This window comes from Phoca vitulina, unplaced genomic scaffold, assembly GCF_004348235.1.
Source record: "Phoca vitulina isolate PV1807 unplaced genomic scaffold, GSC_HSeal_1.0 scaffold2, whole genome shotgun sequence".
Taxonomy (NCBI): Eukaryota; Metazoa; Chordata; class Mammalia; order Carnivora; family Phocidae; genus Phoca; species Phoca vitulina.
This window is the reverse complement of record NW_022589705.1, coordinates 44479504-44493071: the sequence shown is the minus strand read 5'-3', so window position 1 is coordinate 44493071 and position 13568 is coordinate 44479504. Positions and strand designations below refer to the sequence as shown.

At 33.7% G+C, this 13568-nt stretch overlaps 1 protein-coding gene across 1 annotated transcript in view; it reads right to left on the bottom strand.

The window, feature by feature from the left end:
- Positions 1-214: 214 nt before the first annotated feature.
- The window catches only part of LRRC40 (leucine rich repeat containing 40), a 48847-nt gene continuing 35493 nt past the window's right edge, over positions 215-13568 (bottom strand). Inside the window, exons 11-15 of the mRNA XM_032426291.1 lie at positions 11434-11541; positions 8972-9082; positions 6488-6565; positions 3907-4092; positions 215-1636 (exon numbers count right to left, since the gene is read on the bottom strand). Of these exons, the coding sequence (XP_032282182.1) occupies positions 1531-1636; positions 3907-4092; positions 6488-6565; positions 8972-9082; positions 11434-11541 (589 nt within the window). The 3' untranslated portion in view covers positions 215-1530. The remainder of the gene's footprint in view (positions 1637-3906; positions 4093-6487; positions 6566-8971; positions 9083-11433; positions 11542-13568) is intronic.

Below are 13568 nucleotides of genomic sequence, written 5' to 3'. Positions count from 1 at the left end.
AGCAGAGCCATTTTTCGGCTTTGGTGTACTCAATTTTTTCAGTATTTAAAAACGTGTTTTGAATAACATAAAAGTCTCTTTATTGTATAAATAATAAAATGTCACATTATTGTAAAGTGTCTCTTGTCTAATATCGAAGCAGATTTCTTAGCCAGAGTTGTAATATGAAAAGGGCATGTTTTTTTTAAGCCAAAAACAACTATTATAATCAATATTTGAAAATGTAACTTTTATTATGAACAGTAGTATTTATCTTCATTAGCAATGAGTTTTTTCATAATATGAGCATGCCTCAATCACCCAAAAGCTAGCTAGCTACCTACCTGCCTATCTATATAAGTTAATATACATTCTGTTGATTGGCTACTTAATAGAATCACATGGTAAGTTTTATAATGACTGATCAGCCTACCTCTGATATTTTTGGTATAAATAAAAATATTTCTACTTTATTTTTACTAAATCAAGTTAACCTGTAACAAACTCCCTTTTAGAAAATTTCCACATGACTACAAGTTTAGTCTTATGAAGATTAGAAATAAATTTGAAAAGTAAGGCCCTGGAAATAAAAAAAAAAAATGCACAAGGTTGGATTAGAACACACCAACAGAGTAGATAATGTATACAAATATCTGCTTAGTAAATTACTTAAGAAATTTCGAAGACTTCTATGTGGTATATGTTATTAGTTATTTTCTGTTGCTGACATCTATAGAATTAAAATAAGCTCTTCAGTACTTTTTTAAAGAAGAACAAAAGGTATTTTTAAACACACTCTGAGGGAAAAATATGCAGATCCAATCCCTTCAAATTTCTTGAATCTAGAAGTACTAGGTTACTGTATGGAAACTTAATAGTAAGAAATCATTTTAAAAAAACTTGTCAAGTTTTAAATTCAAAATTGTGAGAGCAACTTAAACAACGCTTTTACTGTTTTCTCTGCCAATAACTACATCTCATGTAATATTCCTGTTACATTAGAAATTATGACAAAATGGTTTCATAAAATGTAGGGAAAAGGCTAGACAAGAAACATTTCAACTGGATTAAAACAAAAGCGAGACAGTGAATGTTAATTTAAAACTTATACCAAGACCAACCACATCACAAAAGTCTTATCACGGGTAAGGAAAAGCCTTATATTTTTAAATGCCAAAGAACAGTTTTGAATAAAATTCAATTCAATTTTATATCTAACAAAAAGGTAGAAATTAGATGGTTATATTCAAATCAACTGGTCACATTAAATGTAACACAAACAGAAATGGTGGGGAAAATCCCACTTCTACAAAAATGCTTTCTCATTATAAAAATATCAAACTAACTTAAATAAAAAATCACTTTTGAAGAAATTGTTTACTATCTTATAAGGAATGAAAGGATAAATCTTATGCAAAACATTCAGAATAAATGCATAAACACTGTATGTGGTTATCACCATTATGAATGAACAATACCTTAGAAAAACGTTACTTATCAATGTAAGAAGTCTAAGAATTAACATGACCAAGATTATAAAACAACTCCAATTTAAGTAGGAATCCGGTCTCTCAAATATTCCAGAATAGCAGCTGTTCCTTTCATTAATATGGCTGCTCGAGGAACGCGGAATGGATTTCCATCTAGTAGTAGTGTTCTAAATAAAAGAGAGAATTAAGAATTTTAACATTTTCCATTAGGAAGGCTTTTCTTCTAATTTCAATTGCAATTTCATAAATAAATTTGTGTATTTTTTTCTATTTGTCCCTTTTCAAATCTAAGCATTTCAATAGTTGGAATTAGAACTACAATAATAACCCAAACAACATTAATTGAATACTTATTATATGAAAGGTATTGTGCTGAGTAATTTATGTTCACTGACTCTCTTAATTATCTTAACAATCCTATGATGTAGACACCATTGATATTCCTATTTAATAGGTAAGGAAACATAAGTTCAGAGAAGTAAGACAGACGTGTCCCAAGATCATACAGCTATTAAACAGAGGAGCTGTGACGTGAGCCACCATTTTACCCATCTTCTTCTCAATCTTATAATGACCATATACTACATGGTTAAATTATATTTATACATTAGAATGAGCATACTTGTCAGTATACCAAGGACTATAATGTAATCAATATATCCCCCCTCCGCCCTGGGAAACATCGAAAAATTCCTGCTCTCTACCTCCCTTGACCAGATGCACACAGAAAATCTATTTACATGTTCTAAAATGAGGTTCAATTTCAGATTTGAGGACTGGTTGATTTGTTTCTTTATATAATTAATGAAATAAATTATAAGATAAAGAGACTTTTATTTTAATTTTCAATAATTTAAGTGTTTGTGTAAACAAAAGCCAAAGGATTCATACCATATTACACAACAGATCTAAATGATATCCTCAATATTTCTATGGGCTGTGGGGATTCTTTCAAAGGCTGATTTTCTTAATTTATAAAAAGGAATTAATTACAGTCACTCCTCATTATTCACAGCCCTATATGTGCTAATGTGCCTACCACTAAAAATTATTAGTAACCCTAAAATCAATACACAGGGCACTTTCGAGGTCATTTTTGGATATGCAGAGCAGCAAAAAATTTGAGTCAATCACTAGGCACATTCTCAGCTGAGGTCAGAAAGGTGATGCTTTCCCTTCTTGTGTCAGTTCTCACACTGTAATCAAGCGTCCTTTCTGTGGTCTACTTAGTAGTGCAACATTTTTTGCATTTTTGTACTTTGTGTTGGTGATTTCACTGTTTAAAATGGCCTGCAAGTGTGGTGCTGAAGTGTTTTCTACTTTTCCTAAACACAAGAAGGCTGTCGTGTGCCTTACAGAGAAAATATATATACCAGATAAGCTTCATTCAGGCATGAATTTCAGTGTTGTTTGGCCATAGTTAAATGTTAATGAATAAATAATATTAAATACAGAAACACACACAGAACAAGGTTATGTATTGACTGGTTCATGAAAATGTGACCAGAGGCTCCAAAGAGGCTAACTTTATACTTCCCCTAGCAATAATGGTTCAGTATTCACTAATTTGGTGTTCAGAGACTTTATAAAATACAACTACTGCAAACAACAAGAACCAACTGTATTTGCCTCTTACAAGTCACTAATATGAGGCACCAAAGCAGATGCCAGTGCTGCCCTAGCAAAGTAAAATATGCCCAACCATCATATACAGTTTTCAATAAATTAAATAAATTAAATTACTTCTGACACATTCTGCTTAAGTACTTGGCTTTCTGTTGACATCTCAAAACTCTCTTTATATTCATTTAGCAAGCACTTATTGAGTGCTTACTGTGTTCTAGGCACTGGGACAACTCTTTTCTAAAGGAGGAAAAAGAAATGACACAAATGAGTCCAAACAAAGCAGGATGGAAAATCAGAGGGAGGGACTAACTCTGCTTGGAGAAGAGGGAAGGTTTTCAAAGATGATATTTAGGTTGATTACTGATAAAAGCAGGGTGGAGGCATTTGAGGTTAAGGTAACAGCTAACACAAAGAATAAGAAAGACCATGCTTGGCTTGAAATAAATGGTGAAAGTCTGTAATCTGTAATTCTGAGCAACCTTGTATGCATAACTGGGGAGTTTATATTTCCCTGACATTTTTTATGCAGTGCAGTTTCAAGTTATACACATACACAGTGATGACAAAAGTATCAGAAAACAATCAGTTACTATATTGACATATATTATAGCATATAAACAAAGCTAAAAAATATATTATTTGGTAAAGCTTGAAAAATGGAATTGGGATTCTGGATTTCGTTACCTGTTATTTTAACACAACATTAAATTTTTTACTTCAACTTTCCTGCAAGAGTACCTCAACAAGAGAAAAAAAAACACTTATAAATCGATCAAATAAATGGAAAAACTTAGTAGAATAGTGTAGTTACCTTAAGTTCACACAATTACCAAGCTCTGGTGGAATTTGTAGGAGGTCATTATTTTGAAGGTCCAGGGTGATCAGATTTTCCATTGCCTTCATTTTCTGAGGATCCACAGATCCAACCTGATTGTTACTAATCAAAATTGTTTCAAGTGTGGGGATGTGATACAGAACTTCAGGTAGTATTCTGAACCTATTAAAATATGAACAGAACACCTAAATGTATTGGAATCAAGGGAAAATCATTCCTTCAAATAGATGATCTTAAGTTTGATATCATAATGTAGTTTCCTTTACTGTAATTTATTTTATATTTGGTTTAAGTCCTGTGTTCAAATTTTCAAGAAAATGAACTGATTTTGGAAACCTTAAAATATATGTTAAGTGGACAGACTTGTAACATTTTCTGTTTATTGTGTAAATCCAACAAAAGTTTAGAGTAAATTCTCCCATGTTTTTCTTTTCACATTTAGGAGACAAGAAAATCCTCCTGAGATTCTATATAAAATGTCCCCATGTAGGTATTCTTCCTTAGTTTGCTTTTACTTCTTATAAAACAGAATTACTACCAATATATTAAATAAATACTAGAGATTTATATTTTGCTCTGATGGAAGCTTCCAAAATGAGTGCAATTTTGGTTCTTGAAAAGATGACAAACTAACATAGACTGCTGCCTGCTCATCCAAAGCAACACTGAAGATGTCACAAAAAAGAAGGGAAGGCTGATTGCTCTCAGAGCAATACTCAGCAATTAATGCAAGATTATTGAGGATCTCTTGGCATGGTTACAGTGTGAGATAACTGTGGCATGGACTAGAAAAGACAAGGGCTGGGCTGAAGGAGAGATTTATAGCTGTGCCCTTTTAACTTCCCTATACTGCCCTTCTTTTGCTGCCTTGATGTTTAAAAAAAAAAAGGGAGGGAAGGAGGGAAGGAGGGAATGAGGGAGGGAAGGAAGGAAGGAAGGAGGGAGGGGAGGGAGGGAGGGAGGGAGGGAGGGAGGGAGGAAGGAAGGAAGGAAGGAAGGAAAGGAAGGAAGGAAGGAAGGAAAGAAGAAAAAAGCAATAGCAAGTGTAAACTCAAGACAGCTCTGAAGTTCCAGAGGGACTGGAGAGTTAATGACTAGGAGTACAGAGGGACCAAACTGCTCCAGAGCAGTCCTTCCTCTTCTTCCCACCAATGCATGAACAAGGTAATTTAAAAACACGTAGTTCACCTGCTGACACAGAAGTTAGGGTTAGCTTTTGCCATCTTCCCTAAGACATTACTTGACAATGTGATTGACAGCTCAATAGACAATATAGAACTGATAGTTCAGTTCACAAATAAAACTTAGCAGAGATCTGAGAAGTGCATATATTTTTAAAAATGACAACAATTATATAACCTACACATGAGAAACCATGAGCAATAATGAAGCAGACAGAATAAAAATTTAAATAGGCAGTATTTTAGACACATCACTGTGCCTTAGCTTCCTTAATTGCAAACGAGGAATAATAATAGTACTAAACTTATACACTTGTTATAAGGCCTGAATGATTATATTTCAGCTGGAATACAGTACATAAATGTTAGCTATTAATATTTAGATTGTTACCAGAATCAACTTGCATTATAGGAAACAAATGACATAGTTGTTAAGAGCCCAACTGCTAGAGGCAAGATCTGGAATCGCTATAATGTACTAGTTATGTGAACCTTAGCAAAACATAAATCTCTAATATTTACTTAATATATTGGCAGTAATTCTGTTTCATAAGAAGTAAAAGCGACCTAAGGAAGAATACCTACATGGAGACATTTTATAGAGAAGCTCAGGAGGATTTCCTTAACTTCCAATCTTCGATTTTTAAATGAACATGACAGAAACCACCTTTTGTGAGGATTAAATGAGTTAATATATGCACTTGGTCCTGTGCCAGCAGATAATAAGCCCCCAGTAAATATTAGCTACTCTTAATTATTAGCAGTATCTCTAGAGTGTTTGCAGAATAAAATCTATTAGTTGGCATACAAAGCTCTGACAGGACTCGCTACTGCTCACATGCCCAACTTCATTTGTTATTTCTACTCCTCTACCCCCTCACTTTTTGTCCCGAGCCGTATCAAACTTCTTAAAGTGTCCCAAACACACCATGTTCTCATATGTTTGTGCCTTAGTACATGCCATTTGCCCCACCTGGGATGCCCTATCCCTGCGTGTCTGGCTGATGTCTAATTTTTAAGTCTCAGTTTCAATGCTATCTCCTCTGCCCTCAGGCAATCTCAGGAAACACCTTTACCTATGCACTGTTTTCACCATAGCAATTATAATTATTTATTTATATATTTGTCTTCCTACTAGGCTATAAGTTTCTTAAAATTGTTAAAAGGAACAAAAGTCTACTAAATAATCAGCTGTGAAAACTCTAAGAAAGCAATATCACTTTCAATTATAAGTAGAATAAGGTGAAAATAAACTTGAATATTTAAATAAAGTAAACACATGGGGCCTTTTTATTTGGCTCTTTTAAGTGTATTCTCTAAGACCTACAAATTCTCCACATAAAAATCTTCAGTCACAGATTAGTCTGCTCTCTCACCTGTTAAAGGAAAGATTAATTGTTTGTAGTCTTATCAGCAATTCCATTTCTTCAGGCAAAGAATTTAAAAAATTGTTCCTAAATTGGAAAGAAAAAGATGATTTACAAAGTTGAAAATCTGTACAACTTTAATTTATAATTGAAGTATTGATCAGGGTGCCTGGGTGGCTCAGTTGGTTAAACATTTGCCTCTGGCTCAGGTCATGATCCCAGGGTCCTGGGATCGAGTCCCGCATTGGGCTCCCTGCTCAGGGGGGCCTGCTTCTCCCTCTCCCTCTGCCCCTCCCCTCTGCTCATGCTCTCTCTCTCTCTGATGCGCGTTCTCTCAAAATAAATAAATAAAATCTTAAGAAAAAATAAGGTGTTGATCAGACAAAAAATTATGTAGCTCAGTTTGTTAGTCCTTGATCTGATCTCATTAAGGCTGAGTCCTGAGAATTCTGAATCAGTCAGCTGCCTCAGGTATTTGATTAGTGTGCCAAATCCAAATAATACCAATACACAACCAACTGATAAAGCAACCAACTCTTTAATAATACATTTAACAGGGCAAACACTGTAAACTAATCATTTATCTCCTTCAAACTGATCTCAGCAATCCTTCTCACAGATAGGGCCCTTGAGATCATGCCTATAAATACATTATTTGATTCCACAAATATTTGATTGGTGTTTAATACATGTATCTTGCATACAGACATGAAATTCTACTCTAAGCAGAACTGTAAAATTTTATGAAAAAAAATGAAACAGGAAAGTGATGAGATTCTATATATTTAGAAATTTAGGGCTTTCTACTACATAGGTTTTAAGCCAGTCCATTTCTACTCTAAGTTTAGAATTTCAATTTATACAATGCATATATTTTTTAAGAATCTTAGAATGAAGCATGGCAGTAAACAGAATCTCACTTATTGTTAGAAGGATCTGGAACAATGTTAAAAGAAAGGTTAACAACAGGAAGGCAGAAGGATTCTAGAGCTTATATAATTACTTATAATAGAAAATATTTGTGAGAAAATTATATTCAACTAGATGGCTACCTATTACAAATGGGTAATTTTCTCTAAATTTCTTTGTGTTCAGAAGTCAAGCCTAATAATATGTTAAGTCATACTTTCTACACCTATGTTTTCTTTTCTCTGTACTGTTCTCCAGTTATTGTCTTTATTAAGTTATACCAAATAACCTACTGCTGGTTTCTATCTTTTTCCTACTGATATCAGATATGAAAGTGTACATTAGGGGCGCCTGGGTGGCTCAGTCTGTTAAGCGACTGCCTTTGGCTCAGGTCAAGATCTTAGGGTCCTGGGATCGAGCCTCACATCGGGGTCCCTGCTCGGCAGGGAGTCTGCTTCTCCCTCTCCCTCTGCTGCTCCCCCTACTTGTGCTCTCTCGCTCTCTCTCTGTCAAATAAATAAAATAAATAAAATAAAAATAAAATAAAAAAATAAAAGTGTACATTAGTCACTTAATTAGAAACCTAAAGGTATAGACAGTGTCATACACACACACACACACACACACACACACACACACACACACACATTGAAGAATGGGACAAAAATAAAGAGAGCAGTAATAAGTACATGAATTCATTCTCTCTACTCCATTAATACTGAACTACAATGTGGTTTTACACTGCTTTGCCAGTGTAATTGCCACCCCAAAACAGAAGCAAGTCTACATTTAATAGGAGCAGAGTATTAGTAGATTTGCTTTAATCCCGTAAGACAAAAAAAAAAAAAAAAAAAGTCTCTATAGGCAGAATAAATCCTTAAACAGATACAATTTAGCTTACTGTTATTTACTTACAGCTTAAATAAACTAAAAGCACACCGGAAGTGCAGATAATAGAGCTATAGCTTACAAATAAAGACTTAAAGCCCAAACAAATAAATACTTGACTATTTACCTCTGAGTCATTTATTATTACCCTCAAAGAACTGTGGCAATTCTGATCCTGTCACTTCAACTTAGGACTTATTTAAATTAAACTTCCTATTACCCCTGCAGAGCCTTAAACAGTTTCTTTCCTTTTGTTGCCATTCATGGTGGTCTTTTTCTTTCTTTCTGGCCTTGAATGTTGACTATAATATTTTAAAACCAAATAGGTTCTTTTTAAGAGAAGCCACGCTAGCTGCTGTGCCAGCATAGGATTTTGAGAGTTTTATGCCATTTACTTTCAGAAAAGGAAAAACGGGAAACACTTTCCATGGGTTATTTGTAGTTTTTCTTAATTAAGCATGAATTTAAAGAATGTGTTAATATTTTCTAATATTTTAAATAAACTGCCTACAAATGACAGATATTTGATTAAAATATTTCCTAAATGCTTAATTTTAGATCTGTCCTAAAATGTAATTAATGAACTAAAGAGCAATTTCCACACTTACTTAGGAAATATGAGGGAAAGAGCAAATGTTAGGCAAAACTCAAAGACATGTTATAATGAAAAAGTGAACCAATAACATCAATAAATACCTGAGATCTAAAAAAGTCAATTTTTGAAGCGTACATAATTCCAAGGATATAAAGGAAAGCTTATTAAAACCGAGATTGACATCAGAAACCATTTCCTTCAGTTCCACAATCCTGAAACAAAAATAATTTAAAGATGTTAGCTCTTGAATTCACTGTCAGAACTTCAAAACTACAAGCAGACATAGAAGGAAAAATCCTATATTATTTTTGCTAATTAAGATTTTCTGTAACTTTTACTTCTCTCACAAAAATTTCAATTAGTTTGTATTCTATAATAGTAGTTTTCTTTTAGGCTGCATAATATAATATTCTCTGTATCTGAGTACTTCACAATGTTTTTTAACTATGATATGTCAACATTTTTAAAGTATAGTATTTTTTGTCCAAATTATCATTGTATTAATCATGACTGCAATAAAACATTAAGTTAATTCCTAGTTTGGTAAGTGTCACGACTAAGCAACTTAAGTCAAAGACTTAAAGAGAAAGACTTAAATACTGCTAAGTAAACCTAATCAACCTTAGTAATTTTAAAGCACGCTATTAACTTAACTATAAGAACAAGAAATGTTATATATGATTTACCAAGAAATGAAACTATATGAAAGAAAGAATATCAACTGCCGTGCTAAAGAAAGATGAGTTTGGATATGTTACTGATAAAACTTCTTTGGAAAGTTTTTGGATATATGTATTGAGAGCCGTACTCCTTTAGATAATTCTTCTGGAAATCCGGTCTAAAGAAACAGTATGTTTTGTTTTATTTATTGCCGTAATCAACCTTATAGTATATGATAGATTTTAAAAGTATTGTTTACAACATAGGAAAACACGACAAATTAAACAGTTAAGATACAAATTGTGTATGTAATTCTAAATGGGAAACAGTTTGAAATAAAACATGCCATGAATAGAATAGTGATGGGACTACAAATGATCTGTCCCTTCCTTTTGTCTAAAATTTTATGAATAAGTATTATTTTCACAATCAGGAAATCATATAGTGAAAAGTATGACTTGTGAAATAAAAATTTAAGAAAGAGGAAAATGACTCAGAAACTCTCTAGATCAAGGTATGTCCTTGCTATCTTTCTACTTTGGCCCTCTAAATTGCCAAAAATATGATGAAATAACGGCAGTAAGAGAATACCATACTGTTTTACATATGAATTACCACATTGTGAGGTAAAATGAGAAATAAGTAATAAGGTGATGTGTCCATCTTCATTCCCAGTTTTGATCCAGGATCCCCAATGCAAAATTATCCTGACAGCAAATCTAACTGCTGCTCAGTTCTTCTGTCAAGCCCTCAGAGCCCTTTAAACAAGAGAGAAGGAGAAGAACTAGATCTCCTTTTGCTATGGAATCTCGAAGTTAATTTACTTTTAAGATCTATATTCTCCAAACTATGCCCTGCAAAATAGAAAGCAAGTTAGTCTGACTGTTTAAAAATTTTAAACATCTAAAAAATGTTTTTGACGGTCAGATGAAAGCCATTTTATTTTCCCAATCACCTTTTTTTTTTTTTTTTTTAAAGTACTTAAGTGCTTACTAAGTGCTAGGCACTGGTTAAATGCTTTGTGTGGATTATGTCATTTAATTTAATTCTTATAAAATACATACTTTATTATCTATACTTCATAGGTAGGGAAACTAAGAGCAGCTAGTTAGCCTGTCCAAAGCCACACAGCTCACAGATCTGGGATATAGATACATGCAACTGACTCCATTGTCCAAGTTCTTTACCATTACCCTATTCTGTCTCCCCTACTGTTGTTTTAATTGGCAAAGTTATTTGTCAACTTTCTTTGGGTATATAGTTTACTGCAAGATAACAATCATTTAAAAAGGTCAATATTATACTAATTTTCTCTCATAACCTAAAGATTTTGCTGTAACTAATATCAACAAAGACACACTGAACAGCACAAGTACAATGCACATGACTTCTAATATTTGATAGTAAAGAATCCTTTTCTGGGAGGAAAATATTAACAGGTTTATCTGGGTTTTTTATTGATTTCACTATCAGTGAAAAATTCAGTGGCTTGGCAATTCATTAACATAAAGCCCAAAATGAAAATTCCTATTAATCCACATGGACCTGGCTTTGGATGGTGTCTTAAAACTTTTCCTCTAATATTTCATTATATGGAAAAAGTTAATTTATACTTTTAATAATTCTAATAATTTAATAATTCTAATTTTCCATGTTTAAAATGTAAAAGAAAAAGAAATCAAATTTTTAAAAATGTATATACCTCTCAGAACTGATGTTAATATGTCTCAGAGAATACTTAGGTGAATTTTGCTAACTCCCTCAAATATCAATAATGAAAAAAATTCTACATATGCTTTCAAATTAAAAAACTATGAAAAATAATTATTCTTGTCACTGAGATGCAAACACAACTGAGAATGAGTCACAACTTCATAGAAATGACATCATGAACAATTCTCACCTTTTAGGAATTTCACATAGCTGATTCTTACTGAAGTTAACAGAAGTGATACTGTTGCTTTTTACTGCATCAAATACTTCATCAGGAATTAAAGTTGTTTGTTTATCACTAAATGAAAAATGGTTTAAAAATGCATCATCCTTAGTAGTCCAGAAAGATATGATTATTACTTTTCACTTTTAAAGGCCCTCAAGGATTTTATGAGTTTTCAAGGCAGCAAGGCAGTTGCTTATGAAGAACACTTTGAAGTTCTGTAAACAATGCCACAAAAACCTACGAACTCACAAAATATTAACCATTAAGAATTCAGACAACATAACATATCACAATACATTGTACTATACCTTCTGAGCATTCACATACTCAGTGTGAATAAAACCAGATATATCTTCAGAGTCTAAGATGTTTAGAAATCATATTAAATGGATAGTAATTAGTAAGTGGATTCCTCTACCTCAGAATAGAACTAAATCTATAATTTTAAAACTGTTGTCATCCCATTTCTAACAGGGATTATCTGCCAACTTTATGTAGCTATATAGTTAACTGCAAGGGGACAATCATTTTTAAAAGTTCAACATCGGGGCGCCTGGGTAGCTGTTGGTTAAGTGCCTGCCTTCGGCTCAGGTCACGATCTCAGGGTTCTGGGATGGAGCCTCAGGTTGGGCTCTCTGCTCAGCAGGGAACCTGCTTCTCCCTCTCCCTCTGCACTCCCCCTGCTTGTGCTCTCTCTCTCTGTCAAATTAATTAATAAAATCTTTAAAAAAATAAATAAAAATTAAAAAAATAAAAGTTCAACATTATACTAAACTGTTTCTCATAACCTAAGCCAATTTCTCTCTCCTTTAGCATGTGACAAGGTAGACAGGGTAGTGGCCTTAGACTAAACTATTCCTGGTTTTACCATTAAGGACCTTTTTAAAATTCACTTTCTCTTAACCTCAGTTCTGTGAAATTAGAATCTGAGTTATTCATTGTTATGTGGGCCAGATCTTTTGCAAATATAAATGTAAATAAATTTCCTTTTCAATAAGATTTTCAATAAAGTATACATTTAATCTTAAATGAAAGTATAGTAGTACTCTGACATTTGCAGATTTAACAATTTGTTAATGTTATAATTAGCCATTTGTCCCCACGTTCTTCTTTTACAATTTTCAATGCTTAATCCATCATCCACTTAAAAATATTGTTGATGGAATGCCAAATTAATGACTTTATAAACAAGAAAACAATTATTACATATAATGTCCAATATAGAGGAACCTGTAAGAAAGGCATTGTAGCAAGCTGGTGCAGCCACTCTGGAAAACAGTATGGAGGTTCCTCAAAAAGTTGAAAATAGAGCTACCATATGATCCAGCAATTGCACTCCTGGGTATTTACCCCAAAGATACAAAAGTAGGGACCCGAAAGGGTACGTGCACCCCAATGTTTATAGCAGCAATGTCCACAATAGCCAAACTGTGGAAAGAGCCAAGATGTCCATCAACAGATGAATGGATAAAGAAGATGTGGTATATATATACAATGGAATATTATGCAGCCATCAAAAGGAATGAGATCTTGCCATTTGCAACGACGTGGATGGAACTGGAGGGTATTATGCTGAGCGAAATAAGTCAATCAGAGAAAGACATGTATCATATGACCTCACTGATATGAGGAATTCTTAATCTCAGGAAACAAACTGAGGGTTGCTGGAGTGGGGGGTGGGGTGGGAGGGATGGGGTGACTGGGTGATGGACACTGGGGAGGGTATGTGTTCTGGTAAGCGCTGTGAATTGTGCAAGACTGTTGAATCTCAGATCTGTACCTCTGAAACAAATAATGCAATATATGTTAAGAAAGAAAAAAAGAAGAAGAAGAATGTAGCAGGAGGGGAAGAATGAAGGGGGGGAAATCGGAGGGGGAGAAGAACCATGAGAGACGATGGACTCTGAAAAACAAACTGAGGGTTCTAGAGGGGAGGGGGGTGGGAGGATGGGTTAGCCTGGTGATGGGTATTGAGGAGGGCACGTTCTGCATGGAGCACTGGGTGTTATGCACAAACAATGAATCATGGAACACTATATCTAAAACTAATGATGTAATGTATGGGGATTAACATAACAATAAAAAAATTAAAAAAAAAA